Source organism: Alexandromys fortis, unplaced genomic scaffold (genome assembly GCF_014885135.2).
Source record: "Alexandromys fortis isolate MF-2015 unplaced genomic scaffold, M_Fortis_MF-2015_v1.1 scaffold_1, whole genome shotgun sequence".
In the NCBI taxonomy this organism is placed as follows: domain Eukaryota; kingdom Metazoa; phylum Chordata; class Mammalia; order Rodentia; family Cricetidae; genus Alexandromys; species Alexandromys fortis.
In genome coordinates this window covers 2493164-2518528 of record NW_026067927.1, presented here as the reverse complement: position 1 = coordinate 2518528, position 25365 = coordinate 2493164, and the positions used below count along the sequence as shown (strand labels likewise).

The following is a 25365-nucleotide window of genomic DNA, read 5'->3' as shown; positions in this document are numbered from 1 at the left end:
TTATTTTTAAAAAGATATTGCAGACCTTTTAGGAAGAACAGAAACCTTAACAAATAGCTAAATTGGGAAGCATTGCCACCTATGTGACCTTTGTTACACGTCAGTAGTGGGGGAAGAGTTCAGCCTCTCATCCTAGAAGACAAATCTCACAGGCACCCTGGGGCTCTAGGACTTCGGGTTTTCTTTCCCAGTTTCTTTCCTGTAGAAGGAAATCCCAGACATTTTGGTAAATGTTTGAGGAATGAATGGATAATGGGTAGATGGGTAGGCAGGATTAGACTATGGAGGGATATTTACTGTGGGAAGAGCCTGTCCTCTCAAGCAGAAAAGGCTGGCTACTTGGCAGGAATCCTGCAAAGGCAGCATTTAGATATTAGGGGGCACTGGATGAAATGTAAGTAAGGTTGTTTCCAAATAGGGGCCTAGAACTTTAGGAAGCAAAAATCCAGGGATGCTGAGAAATATGTCCTAATCTTGGAGCTGAGATGCTCAGAGGCCTTGAGTTGCTCTAAAAATCTCCCATCCCTCTCTGGGGATGCAAAACCAAAGCTTCCCCTGCCTGCTAAGCTAGTCTCTGCCTCTGGGTGGCTCACAAGACTAAGGTTTGGCTGTCACAGGGAGAAAGCTTATGTAAGAAGTCCTTGGGTTAGTTTATGGACCTCTGCTATCTGAGAGTTGGGCAACGATTGTGCCAATAAGAGAGACTGAACCCAGGTGGGTGTGGCTAAGAGGTCCCACTAGATACCCAGAGAGCTCTTGGTCAGGGATTTTCAACTGGTTTTCTTATGTAAATTGGCAGAGTGGGCAGGACTTCAGGGGCTGGTCTGTGGGGCAAGACCAGTGCTTTCCGTCCAAGCACCAGACACCTCACTGGGCTCCTGAGGTACTGTCCTTCCATGATGTGGCTCTGTGCGTTGGTCCTGATCTCTCTCACTGCTTGCCTGACTCAGGGTGAGTACTTCTGGGTGCATATTTGAAATACTTTGTCCTGAGCTTTGGTGAGTATAGGCTCATTCAGGGAAATAAAAAACAGGTCCTGTGTCTTAGAGGTGTTTGCCCTCTGGACGTGGACAGAAAGAGTGAGTGAATCTAAGTCCAGAGATCTTGAGCTTTGTGTCCTTGAGTGGGGAACTTAGCTTGGCAGTGCCGGCTCTCCTTCCCCTTTGGGCTGCAGTGGGGGTGAAGTGAGGGACTGTGTCTGTGGCCTTCCCGTGGTGGTCGGTCTAGAAGAGGTATATAGAAAAGGGGGGATTTAAAATAGAGTATGTCCATGGGAAGTTTCACGTGTAAAATCATCCAAGAGCTACATTCGAAAAGACGATTTTTTCCCCCTGAGAGTTCCCTGAAAAGGGGGTGTATCAGGGAATTAGGACAGAGGGGGAATTCTTGGCCGAGATATCGGGCGCTTAAAAGAACTCTCACACAGGCTCAGAACTGAGAGATAGACATTTATTTTAGGGGAAAACTTACAAATCCGGATTCTCTGCTTTGGATCTTGATGGAGATCCCATCCAAAAAAGCTGAAGAAGCGAACCAGGACAAGGGGGGCAGAGAGCAGAAGGGGCGGGACGGGCTTAGGTGTCCGGGTAAATAGTCAATGAGGCCATGCCCCAGTAGGCGGGTAAACCTTCCTGCAGGAGGAATCAGTGTTATCAGTCAGAAGTCTGAGACGAAGCTCAGGGTCTTTGTCATGATTTACATGGTTTACATGGCAGAGAAGAGAGGAGTCAGGGGGCAGAGGTGTAACCTTAGCGAGTTGGGGCAGTTCCAGGGGACATGGGGATTTAGAGACTGTCTTTATTTTAAGTGTACTAACTCTGTGTGATCGCGGGTTAGTGGAGGAACAGGCTAAAGGACCCAGATAAGTAGGTGGCTAGGGGTATGGTTTTGGGGTTGTTAGACCCTTGGGGTGCAGTTTATCCCAGATGAGCAGGGCATCAGAGGTCAAAGCAACAGGTATAGAAAGCAGATCCGTGGTCAGTACAGTAGCAATGGGACCTCAGGACCCATTTGCGCCACTGAGGCTTCCTGGGGAACGCGCTCACTCAAGGCTTCTAAAATCATCCCTCACTCTATCTCCAGCTCCAGAATCTACAGCAGTGCTTCCCCGTTAAGGGTCATTGACTTGTTGAATTTTCTAGACTTGCCTTCTGTTTAGCTGTGTGACACTGTGAGAGGCTGGGATAGGATGTGAGGCAGAGTGAGAAAGGGTTCAAATTCAGAGAGGATCATGTCTACGCTGCGTGTTGCCCTTACACCTCGAAATACCACCTAAATTCTCTCTTCAGGAAGTTCATCCAGTCTGCTTGAAACTCCTGCTCCTTCATCTTTGCTATGGCTTTGGTAACTCCTACTTAGCGGTGTTTTTTTTTTTTGGGGGGGGGGTCATCTGTATGTACTTGTAGCACACAGTAGGTGATCAATATGTGCACATCCCACATTATTTAAGCAACATCTATATTTTTGTTTGCGCTTCCATCCCATCCATTCTATCTTCTACCCAGAGCCATTTAGATTCTTCCCACTTCATTTGGCTCATTGAGTTAGCATAAGCCACACCTAGCGGTTTCTTCTGCCTTCTCCCTCTCCTCAGGACTCTGGCTGGTCCCTACCTCCCTTCCCCTTGGCCTTTCATCTGCCACCATCCTGGTAGGTGTTCTCACTCAGCTCCAGTTGTCCCTGGCTTCACACTTGGTTGCTACAGTATACAAATGCACAGTGTGCACCCTCATTTTCATGCAGTGAGCTCAACCTATCCCTCACTGACCTCCTTCCAGCACTGAAAATCCTGTGTCTGGGGGCATCTTCCTGCTCAGAGAACCTCCAACTGCTCCTGTCTTCCAGGAAGTCAACAGCATGCCCTAGTTCTTCTGTCTTCTTTCTCATTAGGCCCCATATCTATTCAAGAAGTAAGTCTACCTTAAAGTTCCCTATATACATCTGCAGATCTCTGCAGATCTCTTTCCCTAATTATAGAAGAACTTATTCTGGTAGAGACCTCTGGGTCATCATGCTTAAAGTTATGAAATGGATGTTCTAGAACTCTCTTGTGTTCTCGATCTCATAGCTATTTTATTTATTTGTCTACTAAATAAAGCCCTCCAGTCAGGAATTCAGAGTCCTTCATGATATGTATCCAATAATACAAGATTACTGTCTACTCCCCTTGGATTGCACATGGTGGTATTCATACATCATCTTCTCTTCCCAGAAATGGCCAGTGTTATGCTGTCTCTAGGCTGCTGCACTTAATGCTCATTTGTGCTTAATACCTGTCCCTTTCCATCCTCCCACCTCTGCTGCAGGGCTGAGGCTCTCTATGATGAAACCAATAAGAAGGCCTCATTCCTTCTAATCTCTCCCTCCTATCCCTCTCCCAAGTTACCACCTTTTTCTTATGTGAGTTGTCTGTGGCCCATTCTATGAGGTCAGCATCCTGAGGATATGCTCACCTTCCTCATTGCCTCATCAGCCTACAGCTCATGTTTTCTTTATTTTACACGAAGCAAAGCCATAGCCAAGAGGATTGAGTGACTTATTCAAGGTCACATACCTAGAAAGTAACAAAGCCTACCTGGAGTCTAGGTCTGGCTTTTCTCTCCTGATGTGTCCTCTTTCTCTTGTCCAGCAGGGCACCCATCCTCACCACCCATAGTGAACACTGTTCATGGCAAAGTCCTGGGGAAGTACGTCAGCTTAGAAGGATTCTCACAGCCTGTGGCCGTCTTCTTGGGAGTCCCCTTTGCCAAGCCCCCTCTTGGGTCCCTGAGGTTTGCTCCACCACAGCCTGTAGAGCCTTGGAGCTTCGTGAAGAATGCCACCTCCTACCCTCCTATGTAAGCCACTGGGGCCCTAATAGGGGACATTGTCCTTGTAAATATAAGCAATATCTTTCCAACTGTCTTAGCCCCCTCTCTATTTGCCGTGTAGACACCATGACCAAGGCAAAGATGTGAGTAAAGGTATATTGGGGGCTTACAGTTTCAGTGGATGAGTCCATGACTGTCATGGCAGGGAACATGGTATCACTCCGGCAGGAATGGTGTTGGAGCAATAGCTGAATGCTCTTATCTTAAAACAACAGTCAAGAGGCAGAGTTGGCAGAGCTAACTGGGAATGGTTTCGGCTTTTGAAACCTCAAGCCCAGCCCCAGAGATACACCTCCTCCAGCAAGGCTATATCTCCTAATCCTTCCTACCAGTTTTGCCAACTGGGTACCAAGCATTCAAATGTGTGAACCTATGGGGCCATTCTCATTTAAGCAACTACATTGGCTAATTGTCCTTGGGGTAGTTGTCTAACATCTGTGCCTTAGATTTCTATTCTATGAATGGGAATAATCACAGATGTCTGGGGTTGGTGTAGGCCTTAAATGATTTCTATTAACAAAGAGTAAGTGTTTACACGCTTGAAGGACCCATAATTACCAGCAGTTCAACTCTGGATTGGACCTTTGAGCTCTCTTACCAGGGCAGCCACAGTGATTTCTAGGCTACGAAAAGGGTAGAATATTAGCAGGCCAGGGCAGCAGGACACTTAGCATCAATACTTTTCCCTAGACCCAGAGTTTTGAGTGTCTTTACCCAAGGGCACCCAGCATATTAGTGGTTGAAGCAGAACAAAGGTGTAGTTTTCCTAAGCTGTGTTATTCATAAAACACAGTTCCTGACCCATACAGAGTATGTTTGTCATTAGAAGTAGCACCATTGGTTGATGAAAGTGTCCCAGGGATTAGAAGATGTTTACCTGATGGAGTACTATGTCATCCTGTAGCCCACTGTATAAATCCCAGTAGGGACTTAAACATGGCATCAGTCCAGGCCATGCAGGAGATGTCATGATCACGGACAGGCCAGCATGTGAGCTCTTCTCTCCTGGGCCTAGGATCTAGCCAAAGGCTCTGGGAAGGGGACAGATGTCGAGTCCTTTTTACTCTGCAGAGTTGGAAGGTGCTAGAGAATCCAGAGTTTCCTCCGGGAAGCATGTAGACCTTCTTACACACTTATACCAGCTTCGTTAACAAACTCAAACCTCCCGGTGCAAGGTTGGGCCTCAGACAGCCTGCCCACCTTCCATCTGGTGGAACGTGGGTGTCCTCTATCTTTCCTAGGTGCTCCCAAGACCCAGAGGCAGGGAAGATGCTCGCCAAGCTCTTCACCAACAGAAAGGAGACCATTCCTCACGAGTTTTCTGAAGACTGTCTCTACCTGAACATTTACACCCCTGCCGACTTAACAAAGAGCAGCCAGCTGCCCGTAAGCATGGGGCCATTGGTCCAGCATTGGACTCTTCTGTGCCCCTGGGAGGGAATAAGGGCATCTGGGGGCAAGGACATTACAGTCCAGACCTGAATCCAAACCTTCTGTTTACCTCCAAAAAGACAAAGGTTTCTTTCCTGTCTGTTTGAGTGCATCAGACTCTGCAGGAGGTTGCCCTATATCCGAGAGTCCCATCTTACTCTTCCAAGCTCTCTCACCCTAACAAGGACAGTGATATCAAGTCTTACTTACAATGGAGGGAGAGCATGATCCCAGAGTAGCTAAGACATAATTTCAATAAATTGAAGCTGAAAACAAAACTTTAATTTAAAAAAAAATTCTATGTGATAGTTCACATGAAAGAAACTGATATTCTGGTGGAGAAAGCTCGGGCACACAGTTGGCAGGCAAGGCAATAGCATGGGCCTTTGGACCTTTAAATCAAAAAAAACAAACAAACAAATCTGTGCTGTTTGATAAGGAGTAGCAAAGGTAGCTGGAATGTCACCTTTTGACCCACAGTACCTGTGATAACTTACATTGGCCTGTGACAGAGGTGTGAGGGGAGGAGCTGCGGGCAGCCTCTTTTGCCTTTGGTCAATAATCCTGGGCTTTACTGTAGGTCTCTGTTATCAGTTACTGCCTTTGGCACAGGCAGAGGATGCCGTGAGTCAGCGTTTCTCACAGAAATGAAGGGCCTGAGATGGGGCAGGCTGCCATTTGCTGGCCAGTGGTTGGGAAAGGGGCTTTGGAAAGAGGCATCCCTGGGGTGTAACAAGCCAAATGCCAATACCCTGCCAGTCTCCATGGACAGGAGTAGGCAGAAGAGACTTTGAAATTCTGGCAGACAAAGCACTTTCTTCTCTTAGCCGATGCATGGAGAATTAGTCTCTATTTCATATAGAAGCAATATAGAAGCAACTTAGTGCAACTAAGTCCGCTTAGTGCAACTCTGGGTTCATAGTACACATTATGAGTTCTTTTAAACAAATAGGATTTTGTACTTCTCTGCTCTGTAGGTTAAATCACACACACACACACACACACACACACACACACACACACAAATTGCAAACTTTTGCATCCTTTTGACTTCAAGTGTTATCGGTCTTTGGTACACAGTAGTTTCTTAAGTAATATTAGCCAGAGGAAGCAGCAGTGAGCTGGACTGAGCAGGGTAGGAGGATTCGGGCATATGGAGGAGACACCGTAGAAGCAGGACCACTAGGCTAGTGTGCTTCTCATCGTGCAATCCGTTCCCTACAGAGAAGTTAAATTTACCATTGAAAGGTTAGTGACATTAAATGGAGTGGCAGTCCAAGGGCTGCTTCTTGCTTCTGTTCAGTTGGTTGAACACCCCAGGCATGAGGTCATGGGGTTGTGGGGTGAACATGATGTTCTTGGTCCGTGCTCTTTGCATGATGGTTTTCTCAACTTGAAATCGCTAAAGGATGGAAATGAGGAGAAAGATGGGGACATTGAGTGTCACGGCATTTTAGACTGTTCTGAGAGGGGTAGAAAGGTAGAAAGGCTGCCTAATTGCAGCCTTTCTGGATATTGGTGTGTTTGGGATGACGTCCTTGAGTCACAGCCTAGATGCAGGCAATCAAACCAGACGACATCTGCAGTCTCTGCAATTCTGCTACCAATGACCAGTGTGACTGATTATGTTATTGTCTAGGTGATGGTGTGGATCCATGGAGGTGGACTGGTGATCGATGGAGCATCAACCTATGATGGACTGCCCCTTGCTGTCCACGAAAATGTGGTTGTTGTGGTTATTCAGTTTCGCCTGGGCATCTGGGGATTCTTCAGGTGATATTATTTCCACAAGTCCTATTATTGCCAAATGTTAACACAGCATAGACCAGGACTCCCACACTGAACCCTTGGTGGGCAAACCATGTACAAACCCTAGGGATCAGTACAAGGCCTTGTTACAACCTTAGTCCCTTGTGTTAAGCCTGATATTGTTACTACCACCAACTATTATAAATAGCTATTTTAATGCTATTGCTGTCCTGCACAGGGCCAGAGTGTTCTGGAAGACTGATTAAGTAATTGTTTCTCTACAGCATGCTTTTGTGTTACACAGATGTCCTTGTCAAGTCCCAAAGCCCCCATTCTGACTGCATCTCATACCAGCTACGTTTGCACCTTTTTCCTCCCGTGACCCTGAGGCCTTTGTATCCACTGTGCCTCCTAACTGCTGTTCTCTTCTTCAGAGGCACAAACACATGCCCTGATTTGCTCTCTGTTGCTGTGTTAGAACACTGACCATAAGCAGCTTGGGGGAAGAAAGGACTTTTTTGGTTTATGCTTCCAGGTCCTAGCTTATCTCTGAGGGAAGTCAGAGCAGGAAATTAAGCAGAAACTGGAGCAGAAGCCAGGAGGGATGCTGATTCCCAACTTTCTACATCCTCATCCTCAGTCATCTTTCTTATGTAACCCAGACCTACCTGACTAGGGATGGTGCCATCCATTGTGGGCTGGGCTCTCCTACATTCAGCATCTGTCACAACGACCTCACAGACATAGCCACAGGCCGATCTGATCTGGGACATCCTTACATTCTTCCGTTAAGGTTTCCTCTTCCCAGGCGGTTCTGGACTGTGTTAAGTTGGCAGCAAGAACCAGCGCAACTCATTTACATGATTTGTTCAGGTCTCCCATAAGCGATGCTGCCTCAATGACATCTCTCCTTGTTGTGCAATCTAAAGTGCCACCCTTTAGCCCTACTGCTATATTCTCTTTACCCAATTATGTTTTTCCACTATCTGTCGTCATATTCTGTTTCCGTCTGTTGGCCTGTGGTGTACAGTAAAAGTCGGTGTAGTCAGAGGTTTCATGAGTTTTGTTCTCAGGTGAGTTGCACATTTTAAACCCTGGTTGTATGCATGGTGGCTCCTGACCACCTGGTTTCTGGACAGTGGGTGTAGATCCCCACTCTGAACGTTGCTGTAGGGATGAATAGCAGGTGAATACCCTTGTCAGTGATGTGGGACTGGCTTTTTTTCAGAAGCCTCACATAGAGTCCCAATCTCTCTCTAGCCCTTAGAATACAATCATGACATTTCTAAATCTACCCACTACTGTCTTACAGCACAGGCGATGAACACAGTCGGGGGAACTGGGGTCACTTGGACCAGGTGGCTGCACTGCGCTGGGTCCAGGACAACATTGCCAACTTTGGGGGCAACCCAGGCTCTGTGACCATCTTTGGAGAGTCAGCAGGAGGTGCGAGTGTCTCTGTTCTTGTAAGTGTCCCTGATACCAGGCCTCGTGTCCAGGCTTGATGTCTGTTGAGGAGATCTCTTACGGACCAGTCAGTCCGGCCTTGGCACTTTTGCTCTCATAACCTGGATTCAGGTTGACTCCACTTATCAGTCAGCATCAGATTGATGGAGGTGGGTCTTGTATCTTATCTGTTGATTTCATTGGTTAATAATAAAGAAACTGCCTCGGCCCTCATAGGACAGAAAATTAGGTAGGCGGAGTAGACAGAAGAGAATGCTGGGAAAAAGAAGCTGAGTCCAGACAGACACAGGTTAAGATCCTCCCTGATAAGGCAGCTCGTGGGCTACACAGAATATTAGAAATGGGTTAGAACAATATGTAAGAGCTAGCCAATAAGAAGCTGGAACTAGCTGGGCCAGGCAGTGTTTGAAAGAATACAGTTTCCGTGTAATTATTTCGGGCATAAGCTAGCCATGCGGGCGGCCGGGTGCCGGGGATGGAGCCCTGCCGCTCCTATCTCAACATCAGATAGTGTCTGGGTAAAGATTAAACTTTCCTCAGCTCCCAGGGAACTCAGAGTTCAGCTCTGTGTCATGGGCCATAAAAAGCACCAGCTGTACACTGCACTGTGCCACCTCTGACTTATTTAGATTCTCTTTGCTAATTAGACTAACATTGGGGTTGGTTTCTTTCAAGAAGTGTTGGGTGTAAACTCCAAATAGGAAGGGGGAGGGCATGAGTGTAATTATTTGGTTAAATCCTGGGTCTGCACAGTGAAAGGACTCAGGCACTCAGCAGCATGGGTCTGCACAGTGAGGGACTCGGGCACCCAGCAGCCTGCGACTACACAGTGAGGGACTTGGGCACCCAGCAGACTGGGACTACATAGTGAAGGGAATATGGCCCTCAGAAGAAGCAGGCCTGTCTTCAGATAGTCTTTCCATGCTCAGGAGGAAAGGTGGCAGTCCCTGGGACTGAATTATATGGTAGAAAGTGAGACATAAAACTGGAGGGCATTGAGGGGAGCAATGGAAAGCACTGGTGACTTCTAAGACCACCCTAACTCACTCTGAGTTGAACAGAGAATCACCCCATCACTGCATCTTCAAATACACTAATTTCATATTATTGATTGTCAAATGAAGCTGGGTGATGGTGCATATCTATAATCCTGTCACTCAGAAAGCTGAGGATTAAAGGCCACAAGATAAAGGTCAGCCTCGACTAAAGAACTAATTCTTGCCCATTCTGGGCTATTTGGCAACAAGTGTTTTCTTAAGTGGGAAGCAGTCTTCTGTATCTTTTTTTTTTTTTAGAAATGCAAAGTATTCCAAAGTGAAAATAAAGCATTATTTACCCAATCACATTATACCCTTGGACTATTTCTAATTTTAGTATTACAAATAATAGGAGCACACTTATTTTTTATGAGCCTCTGTGATCACTTTTCCTGGGATAAATTCTGAGTAATATAATTCTGAAGCAGAATTTGTGACTAAGAATTGTCCAATTGTCTTTCCAGTGGTTCGATTGTAGAGAAAGGCTTTTGCCATGTTCTTTTTGTTTGGTCCTTGTTTTGGACTCTGTTTTCACTGTGTTATGTGTCTCTTTGGAGGAGGTGGTTCCAGGGTGACCCTAGGAACAGGATTCTTTTATGCCCACAGCGCACCAGGGTCCCTAGATGAATGGCCACGGCAGCAGAGCAGATGGGCATAGCCCTAAAGAGTAAGCGAATCTCAGATCATTCCTTTGTGTGCAAACCCTCTTCTCTGCTCCCTGCCAGGTGGTGTCCCCGCTGGCCAAGAACCTCTTCCACAGGGCCATCTCCCAGAGCAGCGTCGTCTTCAATCCTTGCCTGTACGGGAGGGATGCCAGGCCCATGGCTAAGGTAGGAGCTGCCTGGGACAGCTACTGCACCCTTTAGTCTACCGCCTTGGGTCCTCCGTGGTCTTTCTTGCTGCAAGATTCAGCTGAGGCTCTCAAGGGATGCCTGAATAAGAATGAATGAACAGGAAGGGCTGGTTTATTACCCACATCTAAGCCACATTCTCCACTTACTAAAGGTTCCATGTTGAGTATGGTATCCAGGCCTCCAGCAATTCTGCACACATTTTAGTGTATTGGAGACATGATCACGTCCTGTGCATGTCACATCTAATCACCATCCTGAGCTGATGGAAAGTGAAACACAGGGAAATTGAATGAACGATCTGGCAAGTGATAGAGGTAAGGCTAAAATCAGGCAATGAAATTCTTGATTTTAAACCTTTAACATCTAACAGATTCTTAAGAGGCTTTTTATTCTTACAATATCCTTCATCCTTTAGTGGTCCTGGCAATGGACACTGGGCCCATTTTTGTCAGAACAAGGTAACAGAGACATAGATACTGTGTAACCAGCTCTATCCATGTCTAGTCAGCAATAGAGGTTACTCTGGTACCCAGCCCCCACACTTGTTCCTTTAGACTACTTTCAGCAACCCTCTATACCATCTTCAGAAGTCAGGCCCGGGCTAGAAGCCACAGTCTACATGGAGGGAGCCAAAGGATGTGCTCTTGACCCCTGTTCTCTTATAGAAAGTGGCTGCTCTTGCTGGCTGTAAAACCACCACCTCAGCTGCCATGGTTCACTGCCTGCGCCAGAAGACAGAGGATGAGCTCTTGGAAGTCACACTGAAAATGGTAGGTGTGCCCACCTTTGTGTCCCTACCCTGTGATCTTGGCCAAAGGCTTGACTCATTCAGCTGTCTTCTGAAATAGCTTGTCCCTTCTCAGGACAGTGTCAATATTGTGATGTCAATTAGTTCTCACTGCTCCCTCAACAGGAAATAAATGTAAATAATAAATAAATAAATGCATTTAAAAGTGCTCAATAAGCCGGGCGATGGTGGCGCACGCCTTTAATCCCAGCACTCGGGAGGCAGAGGCAGGCGGATCTCTGTGAGTTCGAGACCAGCCTGGTCTACAGAGCTAGTTCCAGGACAGGCTCCAAAGCCACAGAGAAACCCTGTNCGGATCTCTGTGAGTTCGAGACCAGCCTGGTCTACAGAGCTAGTTCCAGGACAGGCTCCAAAGCCACAGAGAAACCCTGTCTCGAAAAACCGAAAAGAAGAAGAAGAAGAAGAAGAAGAAGAAGAAGAAGAAGAAGAAGAAGAAGAAGAAGAAGAAGAAGAAGAAGAAAAGTGCTCAATAAGAACATTATAGGAAATTCCATGATCATCCTTCAGCTTATCAAAGCTTAATATCATGGTATTCTTATTTTCAGGTATATTTTAAATTATACTTCTACACCTAATCACCAAAGTGAATTAGGGGTGGTGAGGGCATGAAATACCAGGCTTCTAAGACAAATGTCACATACAATCTAGGACTACCTGTCCTGGAAGGTATCACCCACAGTGGGCTGGGCCCTCCCACATCAATCATTAATCAAGAAAATCTCCCAAAGACATGTCCACAGGCCAATGTAATGAACGCCATTCTATAATTGAGATTCCCCCATCTTAGGTGACTCTAGTTTGTGTCAAACTGACAAAAATTTTCCAGCGCAATATTTTCCCAGCTTTCTACTGTCTGTTCATTCATCCTTTTACCTATTCTATTAATTAGTTTTTATTAGTCTAGTAGAGATCCATCTAAAATGTTTAATTCTTCTATTTTCAATCTATTTCATCTCTATTACCCATGTGACCAAATTGTATCTATGTGCCTTCATGCAGACTTTCAAAACCATGGTCTGTAGGATTCCTCTAGAGGCCACAGAAGCTCTATGGCACTGTGTTATTTCTGGTTGTCCATGAACTGAGCCAATGTGAACATAGGGCTTTCACTGTTAGGCTTAGGTTAGGTGTTACAAGAATTAAGAGAAGGCTATTGTCTAATACTCAAAGAAAAGGCAACTATTTCAGCCACTCTCCATATGACACAGGGGACTCAGCTTGCACAGGAATGGCTGGTGACTTTGAAGAAGCCAAGAGAACCCCATATCCAAGAACATGCTACAAGTTTTAGGATCTTGTAGCAGGACTTCCATGATTATCTATTGGTCCCAGCATGCATGCACACATACTTATATGCATGAGCATGTGCATACATACATCATACTCGTGGATTGTGGGACTCCAATGCACAATGGAGGCATTGTAGCTATTGTTTCCCCTATGCAGGTGAACCCAGTTAGCTAGAGGGTAGTGATGTAATCACTGTCAACCTTACAATAAAGAAAAGCACGGGTTACAATGAGTTCCAGTAATCTTGGAAGTGTAAGTTTTCTGGTCCCAAATGAGAATGTTCTTCAATGTCCCCTGAACAGGAAAATGAATGCTTTGTAAGAGACTCCTTCAGCAATTGAAATGTTCTGGGACAAATGGTCTAGCCCAGGATATGTCTAGATGTTCTGAAAATACTTGGGAATACACCACGTCTATTACTCAGTTTTCTGTTTTTTTCTTTTTCTTTTTCCCAGCATTTCGGAGTCATACCCTATATGTTTAGAAGACATTTTTTTCTTAATTTAAAAGATAGACTTACTGTAAACTCAGGTGGACTGACATGGTTTATCCAAGATTTCTGACTTACATGGAAGTAAACTGTCGCGGAGGGGCAGGCTAGGTGCCCAAACACCTGGGAAGACATGGCGCTGTTTTAAACCATGCAAGGGACCTTGTGGATTGTACTAGAGAAGTGAAGGGTTAAGATGGGGTTGTAATCTGGAATCTTCTTTACCTGTCCCTCATACCTGAGATCATGTGTAGTTGCCTGAATTCACGAAGCAGGAATGAGGAAAGGGGGACAGTGGTGGAGGGTCTTCTAGTCTATCCCAACTGTAGCTTATCCCTACAACTCTGTATGCCTCCTACCACCACCTTGACCTAATTCCACTACTCTGCAGAGGAGACATTGGGGGTATTGTCACCAGTGAGAGGAGTTGAGGTGAGGAGCACAGCAATTGGAAGCAGGCATCCTTTCCAGAGTTCTTAAGACCCTGAGTGGGTCCCAAAGTCTTTGCTGCCACTACCCTTTGCTGCCACTACCCCATCATTTGGATCCTCCCTGTGACCATGCTCTGAGGACCCTGACCTTGTTTCAAATCTATTTCTATGATATAATAGCATGAGAAAGCAATTCCCCTAGGGAGAAGGGTTTATTGTAGCTCACAATTCCTGGTTATAGTCCATCATTGTGGGGAAATCACCATGGCAGTTGATTGAAGGAGCGAGTCACATCACATCCTCAGTCGGGAGCCGAGGTGAATGAACGCATACATGCTCTCTTGCTTGCTTGTGCTAAGTTATACAATCTTATACCTGGCTAGCTGCCTAGGAAATGGTGCCCCCTACAGTAGTCTGGATCTTCTACATCAATTAAATTTCTTAGGACACTTTCCTAAAGACAAACCCACATCCCAACTCAACGTAGAGTCTATCCCATTGACACTCTCCCCACGAGTGGTTTTAGGTGGTACCAAGTTGACAATTAGAGCTGACCATTAGAGACTTAGGATAAGGTTCTCTTGATCTTGGGCCTAGCCAAGGAAAACTCTAAAGAAAGAACCTAATACTTCTAAGGCCAAGCTCTAAATATCAGCTTTGGACAAGGAAGTTTTCTCACCCAATTTCTCTGCCTTTGTTTCCACAGAAGTTTGCTACTGTTGACTTGGTTGGAGACCCCAGAGAGGTAAGGGCCTTTGCTTTCTGAATTACAGGTACTGAATCTTATATTTAAGGACTAATACTCATTTGTAGAACAGTACTATTATCTGTGTGTGCAAGGCTGAGGTCCAGAGACTTGTGATGGTAACATGATCAGGAGGACCAGGGGCAGGATCAGGATGGCCTGTTTCCCAGGCCAGTGTTCTCACTCAGCAACTCAGTGTCCCCCAGAGTCACCTGTGCCCCTCTCAGTGACATTTCCTGCTTTTATAATGATCCTATAGAGTACGAAGCACCAGAACCTTTCATGTTTCAGAGACAGATGGCTGAGGAGCCCTGGAGCCATCAATAGGGAGTACGGGTCCCCTGAAAGGACATAGGGATGATACACTGTGAAGGAGGAGACTTTGATCTCAGTGCTGAGGGTCCCATACTCTTTCCACCAGCCTGGAAACTCCAACTTTGCCCTTCTCCTCATCCCTCCTGCTCTCCTAGCCCCCAGAACTGGCCAGGAGACTAGTTCTGCAGTATCTCCAGTCATGGGTAGTTGACTAGGTTTACAGCTATGACCTCTACAGCCATGGGTAGTTGACTAGATTTACAGTACTAAGTGTGGTTTCCTCAAGCCGTATCCAGGCTTGTGGGGTATGCAGAGATAAGATGCTGTGGTGGGGCAGTTAAAATTTTCTTAAACTAGCATACAAAATATTAAGTTTAATTATGGTGTTTTCAAACAAAATAATTAATAAATACGAATTAAATTTGCTTTTAAACAATTTTGAATTCTGTACATGCATGCGATACATACTAACCACTTTTACCTCCAACCTCTCTAAAACCTACCAGCTCCCTTTGTTCTCACAAATCTCTCTCTTACATTCATAACTGCTTGTTTCATTTTGCAACCCAGTTAGATTATCCAGGGCTGTCTGTGTGATCATGGGTTTGGTGGGTTCAGCAGGTTGCATACAAGGCACTGGCTCCTCATCACTAGAGTCTATTAATAGTCAATAATGCAGAGCTAAATGACAGAACCCTTCTTCCTTGACTTATTATTGATAGGCCCTACCTCGTACAGGTGCAGTGCAGGTTATAGATTATTAATAGAAAATGCTGTCTAGAGAAGGTGGTTTCACAAGCGTCTTCCAATATTACACACTTCCTGCCACATCTTCCAGAATGTTCCGGAGCTTTGGCAAGTGTGGTATTCATATCTCACTCAGGCCTAGGAAGAACAGTCACAGATACTATATTTCCATTTTCCCAGAGCTATCCGTTCCTGCCCACTGTGATTGATGGAGTGTTGCTGCCAAAGTCACCAGAAGAGATCCTGGCCGAGAAGAGTTTCAACACTGTCCCCTACATGGTGGGCATCACCAAGCATGAGTTTGGCTGGCTCATTCCAATGGTGAGAATAAATGGCCCCTTATACAGGTGTGCTCACAATCGCAACCATCATGAAACCCCTGCTGCTCAAATGCCTTCTTCTTACTTCAGTGTTCTTTGAAACCAGAACATAGAAAATGCTGTCTAGAGAAGGTGGTTTCACAAGCGTTCACAAATGTCCCCATTGCCATGAGTGGGTATTTCCATGACAGTATCACCCAGAAAGCCCATCTATCCTATGGGAACCTTAGTCCTGGAAACCCCTCTCCCCAAACACTACCTTTCCTTGAAAAGTCCTGAAATTCATAAGCTGGAAGGGCCAGAAATAATACCCATGCTGATGGAGCAACAGAGGACATCTATGAAGGAGAAGATGCTGGAGGGCAGGGGTCAGGATGGAGCTCAGCAGCTTCCACCTTAGAGTTGAACTCTCGGGCCCTGGGAGATCTCCACAGGGGCTCTGAAGAGCTTCAATTGCCTAGAGTCAGAGGCAAGTAATTGAGTTAGTTCTGAAGTCCAAGCAGGATTGACTCTTTAATATCTCAAAGAAAAGGCCAGACTCCAAGAAATCCAACTGGGTACGTTCAGCTTACTTTTGGTAGAATGACTGAAATATGAAAAAGAGAAGGTGTGACCTGAGTCCGGGTCCCTGACTCTGATATCTAGAGAGGTTTCAAGGTCGGGAGCTCAAGGAGTGACGTGAGCATTGATTCTGGCACAAGGCTATTGAGTTCGGTTCATGCTCTCTCCTCAGGACTGAAGTTGAAGTAAAACTCTCACCACAGTGAGTTTGCTATCCTCCACAGCAGCCATAAAAGAAATCAAATATCATTTCCCCCAGATGTTTACATTTCCAAAACTTTTCAAATGTCAAGCAATTTTTTTTCTCAACTCTCAAGAAAGTAATTCTGGAAGAAATTATTAGCTTGCAGGACAGAGAACGAACTGGTAACCACAAGCATTTTAACTCTCCAAGAGAGGGCTCAGGGGCGAATCTGCCTATCACCAAGTGCAGGCTGAAACATAGAGTAACTTCCTGGATTGACTGCCCTGAGCTGGTGTCATGCTAGGGCACGGCCGTTAGCTGCTAGAGTAGGGTCTCTGATTGCAGATGTTTGAACAAGGTATGGACACACCGATGGCGCTATAACTGCTCTGGAGAAGAGCTTCAGGGATAATAAAAAGTGTACAGTCACAGGGCTGGCTTTGGCTTCTTCAGTCACCTGAACTGTGGGCAAACACACACACACACACACACACACATTGAAGTATTTATAAACAGACAGATATAAAATATGTTCCTTACAAAGAAGATATTTTAATATGTATGTATATAAATATGTACTATATTAATATAGACATTATTTAATAAATGCACATATATCATATATACAGTATGGGATATATAATATATTTAATATAAATATAAATAAAATATGTTATATATTATGCATTCATGTTTATATTCATATTGTATATGATACATATTATATTTTACACATTATATATACACAGCCACATACACCCGCGCACACACACACACACACACACACACACAACAACCTTAGTGCTTCTTATTTGTTTCATTGGTTACTTAATCAAACATGAACTCTCAAACCAATTAAGACCTAGGAGAGAAGTTTCCTTCTGTATTGATTTGATTATTCGGCTTTTTTGATTCTTGTCATTTCCCCAGAATTCACGACTGTTCATAAACATTTCTTTAACAGTTTCAGGGCTTTCCACTCTCCGAAGACAAACTGGATCAGAAGACAGCCTCTTTCCTCCTGTGGCAAGCCTACTCCATTCTAGTAAGTGTTGAGGGAATCATGGAAATTGGCTGAGAAACAAAGAAGTCTGTATATTTTCCCTGAAAGGCACACTTATTCAGTGTTTGAAAAGGCCTAGGTGTGAGGCTCAGCTCCAGCTTTGCTGCTTTTCCCATGTTAAAGTCCTTGGAAGAAACTCACATGTGTGAGTTGCAGCCCAGCCCCTCCCGACTGGTGACTGCAGGCAAGTTCCCGGAAAACAATGGAAGTTAGGAAATGAAATAAGATGGAGGCAGGGATTGGTGGTATAAGACTTACATAGGTGCTATGAGGCGGCAACTGGTGGTTGCGGAGTTTGTGTTCTCTGCACTTCTGACACACAGGGTGCTGTTATCTGCAGGCCCCTGGGTGCCCACGAAGCTAAAGAGAAGCTATAGCTGCAAGACTTATGAGTTGTATCTTTTCTATTCCATTTCCCAGGAATATTATATTTTGAAGTTAATTTATTGGATACCAAAAGTGTCTTTCTTCAGAGAACAAGGAGAGACAACAAAACTTGCTCTTTCTTAAGGACACAGGGTGCTATACGTGTGTGTGTGTGTGTGTGTGTGTGTGTGTGTGTGTGTGTAGAGGAAGGCACCCTTCATTCAGGACAGAGCTGGAGAAATCACCCACTGGATAGCAGCCCTCAAGCCATTGGGTGGCTTCAGTAACATGAACTTTTGCCACTGAAGCCAGTGGGACGATGATGATATATTGCTGGGATGCATAACCTCCAAAGTTAAAATCTATTAAAACCAAATGACTCACCTAGAAAATTCATATTAGTCTTCCCTGGGCCACACCCTCCTCCAAAAGTTGCCTTCTTATTCACTCACCACCCAAACTAGGAGAATTTGGCCCTGAACTCAAGTGGCTCAGGAGCAATGAATCCATGGCAACCATCTGGGGAGGCCCCATGGCAGCAGGTTAGGTGGCCACTTTCTGTTCCATTTCAGAACGTCTCTGAGAATCTGATTCCTGCCGCCACTGAGATGTATCTAGGAAGGACAGATGACCTGGGGGAAAAGAAGAGCCTGTTCCTGGACTTGATGGCAGATGTCATGTTTGGTGTTCCGTCTGTAATTGTGGCCCGTAGTCACAGAGGTGAGTCTGGAGAAAGGAGTAAGACCATGAACTCGCCAGACAGACCTCTAGCCTCTGCCTTTCATCATAAAAAGATATGAAATCTGCTGAGGGTCAGGTCTTGAAGGCCAGTTCCCTATGGCCTGTGAGGTTTCGTATTGCTTCTGCCAGTAAGTGTCTGGGAGAAAAAGGTTCACATGCAATTTAATCTCAGAGGTGATGCCAGAAAACACTCCAGAGAGATGAGAAAGTGACCTGGAGACCAACCTGATAAATGGCCCCCTGAGCCCCACGGATTATATTCTTAATATTTTTAATCATATTTGGTAAAATGTCATTGGAGATTTTGATGTCTATGATCATGAAGGATATTGAACTGTAATTTTATTTACCTGTAGTGTCTCTGCCCTATGTAAGCATCAAGCTAATGATACTCTCAGTAAAAGAATTTTACAGATATTTGGGAAGGATCTAAGGATTAATACCACAAGCTCTTCCCTTTAATTTGTTGTTCTGTTTATCACTGAAATTGTAATAATCTGATTTTTTTCATTGATGGGGGGACTTCTAATTACAGATACGTTCTCCTTATTGCACACTGATCTGTTCAGATTTACCATTTCTTCTTGTTTCTGTCGCCATTTTGGCTTATTAGGGCAGTTGTTTACCTGTTTTAGTCATTGGTCAGCTGGTCAGGGGCGCTTTGCTCTGTCCAGATATTAATCCAGGAGAGATTATTCAAGCACAGGTCTCTAGCAGCTCTGGTGTTTGGCAGCCTTGACTGTGGGTGTAGGCAGGTGGGGTCAAGCAGCGGGCAGCCTCTCATGTTACAGCCATGCCTGCTGGGAAACAACACGCCACACATGCCGTCCTTCGTCCTGCAAGCAGTTCAGCTCCTGTCTAGGCCCAGAAAGCCCGGTCTCCCCAGTCCTTTGGGTATAGGCATCGAAATTCCTCAGGTTTTAGCAGGAACCAGTGTTGCAGCTCTTGTGTGGGCCCATGAGTGTCAAGTTCCTTATCCCCTAATACTGGTCGGTGTCACAGCTCTGGCTCTGGACCCAGGGTCTGAAACCCTTTGTCTAAAGGACTTGGTATCTTTTGTAAACATCATCTGTCAGCCAGGGTCTGCAGTCTTCCTTTTCTAGCACCTTACTGTCTATATCCCTCCTCGACCCAGGTTCCCCACCGTCTCCCGCTAACTCTCCTTCCGCTGTCTTCCTGGCCTGGCCGTTCTCATGCGGCTCAGCTGCTTCCACTTCAGCAGCTCAGCCTGTCAACACCTCTACTGCCGGGGCCTTTTCTGTGGCTCTCCGTTGTCACTTTCTTGGTGCTACAGCGCTGCCTGCATGACCGATAGGCAAGAGAAGAGCTCTTCAAAGTCTCACACTAGAGCTGATGTTTCAGTACGGGAGGAGGGAGTATATGCGAGCATTTCTCAGCCATATCACCAAGAAAGCATGCTAGCGTCCAGAGAAGGTGTATTTGTGTCAAGAGGTCTTAGGTCTTCTCCACTAGTCGCAGTGGCCATCTGCTATACGGGTGGACATGGCCTTAGGATCATCTAAGAGTTCACCAGTGGTGTGACAGCAAAATGTCTGGGACAAGCTATTTCAAACTGCCTTGGGGATGCTGAACCCTCAGTAGCCCCTGCTCTCAGTTTTCTTCACTGTTCGTCTCAAGGAATCTGTGGAGTATGTAAGTAGGTTAATGATGACTTAAGTGTTGTTTAGCTGGCTGAGTGACAGTCCTTTAGCCTAAGGACGCCAGTACCACAAAAGGGACCCCAACAGTTATATTAGAGAGTCAAAAGGTTCCCCCTTCACCATATGTGCTTATTGACAGGAAAACTGACCGGAGGAACGCTCACAATAGCCAACAGAATATATCATTGACACTGATGGTGGTTGGAACCATCTTAAGCACTTCCCCACCACACTAGTTCATGGAAGTCCCCTTCAATGACACAATTCTTTCTGTTATCCAACTCTTGGGCATCTATTTGTCTGTAGTGGCCTCTTTTGATGCTGGGATGGTTCAACAAACATATTCTACCACATCTGTTGAACATGGTTCAACAAATGAACAAACTTAATCCACCACTTAAATAGACTAAAGAGCAGAAACCACATGATCATCTCATTAGACACAAAAAAATGCCTTTTACAAAATCCACCATCCATTCATGATTCCCGGAAAAGAATAGGGATACCAGGGAACATGCATCAAAATGATAAAGGCAGCATTCAGGAAGCCCACAGCCAATATCATTCTAAATAGTGAGAAATTCAAAGCATTCCCATTATAGGCTTATATAGGGATCCTTAACTGAGAGCCACACCCTAGCTCCGGGGATTTTCAGCTGTAAAACCCACCAGAAACCACTCTCTTGCCATCAGGAACTCAAGAGGGTCTCGTGCTCAGAGCAGCTGCAGGCACAGGAAAACAAGTTGTTTACTCCATTCTCTCTAGCAGGCAAAGGGTCAAGGGGCCAGGGGTCTGCAGCCCCCAACAATGGTCATCTTACACTTGGGCCAAGCACACAGATGGATATGAAGCAAGAAACCTCCAGTTTCTGCATAGATTTTGAAAATTTAATTATCCTAATTTTCAGAGAGGCAGCCTGGGTTTTTTTTTCATCCTGCTCTACAGGGCTAAGAAAACCCTAAGGATGCTCAAAGGAATCTGGAGAAAAGACAGCTGTGTGGTTCTAGACTGTCCTTGAACCAAGGCACAGCTACATTATCATTAACACACATCTGTGTATTTATTGCATGCAGGGATTGCATTCATTGTTCATCCAATAAACACCTGTTCAAAATTCTAATTCCACATCAACCAGCTGTGGGGCTCTAAACAAGCCACTCTTAAAACTATGTTTATCTCCTCTGTAGATGAGGCATGTATTCAACTGCAGAGCCTGAGAAGTGTGTCTGGAAATGTGACCTGTGCATGAATCCATGTCTCCACAGATGCTGGAGCCCCTACCTACATGTACGAGTTTCAGTATCGGCCAAGCTTTGTATCAGACACGAGACCCAAGTCTTTGAAAGGAGACCACGGTGACGATCTCTTCTCAGTATGGGGAGCCCCGTTTTTAAAAGGTATCTTTGTTGGCTATGACGTTGGTGGTCTGAATCCTAGGTTTGGGTCTTGGTTTAATGGCCTTGAGTAAGTTTCTCCTTTTAAACTGACTTGCGTGATACTCTGAAGCAGGACTCAGCTATAAGACAGATTCCATTTAACACACATGAATGATTGTGTTTGCACATCCCCATCCATAGTCATCCTTGGAATTCTGACTTGTGACACCAGAAAAGATCTGATGGTCACATATACACGCTCGGCTTAGGGGAAGAATGGCGCGGTTTGATTTTCCTCCTGCGAGAACATTGGAACAGGACAGAAAATGTGAAACTTTTGCTAGCCTTAACAAAGCCTATTTAGTTTCTTTCTATCTGGCTATCTATATATCTAAAACACATCATATATTTATATAACTCATATTATATGATAAGGGACACTTTCACAAAGGTCTCCAATACCTTTTTTCAGCAGCTGTGTGTAACTAGTGATCTCTTACAATACACCACTGTGTCTGGGAGTGTCCAAGCTGTATGGACCCTTAGGCCCTTGGCAATTCTGATCATTTCAGAATATGTGAACAAGAGAATAAGAGAGTGATAACATATCTAAAGGCCACCAACCTGGCTAAGTCAGAGTAACCAACTATCATTGACATTGTACTCCAAGAGGAAAGCACCTGGCAGCTGAACATGGAAGATAAAGGCAGAGAGCTTACAGAATAAAGACATCTGAACTTTAAAAGTGTGGGCCTGCTCAAGCAAGATTGTCATAAAAGTTAGATTTGGACTCCATAAGTATGTGATAAGGGCCAAGGCTCTTCATCTCTCCCATCCAAGCACTACCCAGACTCAACCACATTTAGTTTCTGAGATCAGAAGAGATCAGATGCATTGAGGGCAGTGTGGCCAGAAAAAATATTGTATTTCTTAAAGTCTCCCTGTGCTGTGCTTGCTCTGCCTTGTAACCCAAGTCTTAAATAGTTAAAGCATCTTCCTTTTTCCTCCACAGGGGGCTCCTCAGAAGAGGAGATCAACTTCAGCAGGATGGTGATGAAATTCTGGGCCAACTTTGCTCGGAATGGGTGAGTTTGGAGATACGGTGTGAAGACTCATAGCCTTTGGGAATGAGAGTTTTCTAATGCTCGAGTGATCAACCCCTTTTCCCTATGATCTCTTACAATGAGATCTTAGTCAGTTTTGTAGGTGTGACGATATCTGTGAGATGGTTCAGTTTGAAAGATGAACTGTGAAATTTGGCTCACAGACCAGAGGTTCCAATTCTTGGGCACTTGGCTGTTCCCTCTGACCCTGTGTCAATACAGATATTATGCTGGTAAATAGGGTAGATCAAAGGTTCATACGTCCTGTTGATTAGAAAGTAGACATAAAGGATAGAGCCAAGGTTCCAATATACTCCTCACTGGTTCCCAGTGACCAACTTCCTCCAGCTTGGGGATGCTCTTAAATTTTCCATCAACTCCCAATAGCACCATCAGATGGAAATTAAGACACATATGTTTTTAGAGGAATATTTAAGCTCTAAATATCTAATATCATAACCTGTGACCTGCAGAGGCTCATGCCCATCACACAATCTCAATATTTCCAACACTAATTAGAAGTCCAAGTCAATGACTTCCTCAGGCTCAAAGGAACTCTTAGTTTTGAGTCTCCGTTGCAATAAAGGAGTAACATTTCCAAGATCCAGTGACAAATTCCACACATTCCTGTCACATGGAAGAACAGGAACGTGCCACCAAGGGAGTGTACCAAAGCAAGTCCAAACTACAAGAGGCAAATCATAACTGCTGAAGCATCTAGGGGTCTGTTGGTAGATGCAGGCTCTGAACGCTGGGGAAACTTCTCCTCTGTGGTCTTGCTGTCTGCACCTCCAGCACCTCTTTGGGACTGGCTAAACTTATGGTCCAAACATTTCCTAGGCAAATGTTCCTGGCCCTGCCAGTTCTAATTTGCTGGGGTCTCCATAGCAACATCAGCTTCACCCTCAAAATGTCATGTAACATTCTCTCAGTGTTGCTAGCAGGGGCTGAAAGCCTTCCACACACTTGCTGGCCTCCCAAACTTTCATTTGAGAGCAGGTAGAAAGAAGCCTTGATGGCTCTATTAGCCTCATATTCTACATGCTTCGAGAACAAGCACCACATAGACAATGCCGAAATGCAATTCTGGTCTCTGAGATTTGTCAGGGATCAATGAAACAGAGCTGTAGCAGCTTCCAAGTCTCTGGATGTGGGAAAATAAATTCAAGAGAATCAGTTCCTTAGGTCACTTTGTGAGGCAGGAGGTGGGAGCAGGGATCCCTAGTGCTGTCTTCTCAAAGCAAATTCTTCAAAACTATTTTATATTGAAAGCCTGCGATGGGCTGATTTGTGGCTTCCTAAGTCATCCTTAAAGTAACTTCCCTTTCTTCTTATACAAAACAGACTTGATTCTAGAGCACTAATCCACTGAGCAACAGAACTGTCCTTGTACACAATTTTAAGCATGCTCCTTGTTTGGAAAAAGTCAGGATTTCAAACCTTTATCCTGTGATTTCTGATCCTAAATCTTAGTATAAACAGACTACAATCAGCAGAAAGTACCATTGCTGCTGCCTGCAGGCTGTGCTCCCTAAAGTTCCTCCTGCTAGTTAAATAGTGCATGAACTTTGAACTCAGGCCTCATAAAATTTCAGGGAGTGGACAAAATATAGATAATTTCATTTCGACAAAGGAACATGGGTGGCTTCTAACATGGTTCCTTATAGAGACCTTATTCGCATGTCAGTGATCAGAATATTGACTTCTCTGTTCTTTCTCCCATTAGCTCCCTCTGGACCACACTGTAAGCCTCACTAATTGTATTCTGGGCATTTTGCGGTACATTCACCAAACATTTCCAAACTCTTTATGAACCAACTAACATGTCTTCTAAACTGTATCATCGGATCAATTAGATAATGCTCTACATCTCAGTAACAATTTTATGTATTAGCTTTCGACCAACTCCAAGGATGAAAGTTTATTTTGGATTCTGAGTTATGCTTGGACTTTTTATTTGGGGTCAGTGATGAGGCAGAACATCATAGTAGGGACAAGTTTGTGTAAAAAGCTCCTGTCTCTCAACAGAAAGGAAGCAGAGAGATAAAGGAATGGAGTCTGAGCACTCCTCAAGACCAGGTCTCCAGGGACCTGCTTTCCTCCAGCCAGGCTCCACTTCTTAATATTTCTACTTATGCCCAGCTAGGCATCAGCCTGAATCAGACGATGAAAATTTAGTATCCAAACCACAGTGTGAATGTTCTTAAAATGAACAGGCTCTCCCAGATGGGTTATAGAGACTTGTCCATTTGTGGAAGGTTACGGCTTCCTTGGCAGAGGTAAGCCATGGCAGCCTTGCACACGGGGAGAGCACAGTTGATTTGGTGACTTTCTATTCTGTTCATAGGAACCCTAATGGGGAAGGGCTGCCCCATTGGCCACAATATGACCAGAAGGAAGGCTACCTGCAGATTGGAGTCCCAACACAGGCAGCTCATGGGCTGAAAGACAAAGAAGTGGCCTTTTGGACTGAGCTCAGGGCCAACGAGGCAGCAGAGAGGTCAACCCAGAAGAAACATGTTGAGCTCTGATCAGGAGGCCCAGCCAGGTGGAAAGCCTGGAGCTCAAAAGAGGGGGTATTCTACATAGACATTTTGCTTGTCGGTTTGTTGTTTGCTCTACAAAACAAGGCATCTGACTGTTGAGTGTGTGAACTCTTTGATATATTGTACAAACAAAAAGAGGGAGGTGGTGGTTGTTGTACTCTCGTTTAATTTTTTTCTATAACAGTGAAAATCATAACTTTGTAAATCAAA

The 25365-nt window shown here is 45.0% G+C and overlaps 1 protein-coding gene across 2 annotated transcripts; it reads left to right on the top strand.

Moving 5' to 3' along the window:
• Positions 1–786: 786 nt before the first annotated feature.
• On the top strand, positions 787–25365 carry LOC126502576 (liver carboxylesterase 1). Of its 2 annotated transcripts, none has more exons than XM_050143712.1 (14): positions 787–951; positions 3629–3836; positions 5111–5255; positions 6940–7073; positions 8362–8515; positions 10279–10383; positions 11073–11177; positions 14133–14171; positions 15414–15554; positions 17263–17343; positions 18300–18447; positions 21396–21527; positions 22519–22591; positions 24957–25365. In XM_050143712.1, the coding sequence occupies exons 1-14, from the start codon at positions 897–899 to the stop codon at positions 25138–25140; spliced, it is 1704 nt and encodes a 567-aa protein (XP_049999669.1). In that variant the 5' UTR covers positions 787–896; the 3' UTR covers positions 25141–25365. The 2 variants fall into 2 exon arrangements, with proteins under 2 accessions (XP_049999669.1, XP_049999670.1); XM_050143713.1 differs by having other exon boundaries at positions 789–951; positions 3632–3836.

Bases quoted from the DNA above. Each gene is read 5' to 3' on its own strand.
- LOC126502576 (XM_050143712.1), top strand. From the start codon at position 897: ATGATGTGGCTCTGTGCGTTGGTCCTGATCTCTCTCACTGCTTGCCTG. The intron at 17,344-18,299 runs GTAAGTGTTGAG...GTTCCATTTCAG, and splicing joins GGCAAGCCTACTCCATTCTA to AACGTCTCTGAGAATCTGAT. The intron at 21,528-22,518 runs GTATCTTTGTTG...TTTCCTCCACAG, and splicing joins GGGAGCCCCGTTTTTAAAAG to GGGGCTCCTCAGAAGAGGAG.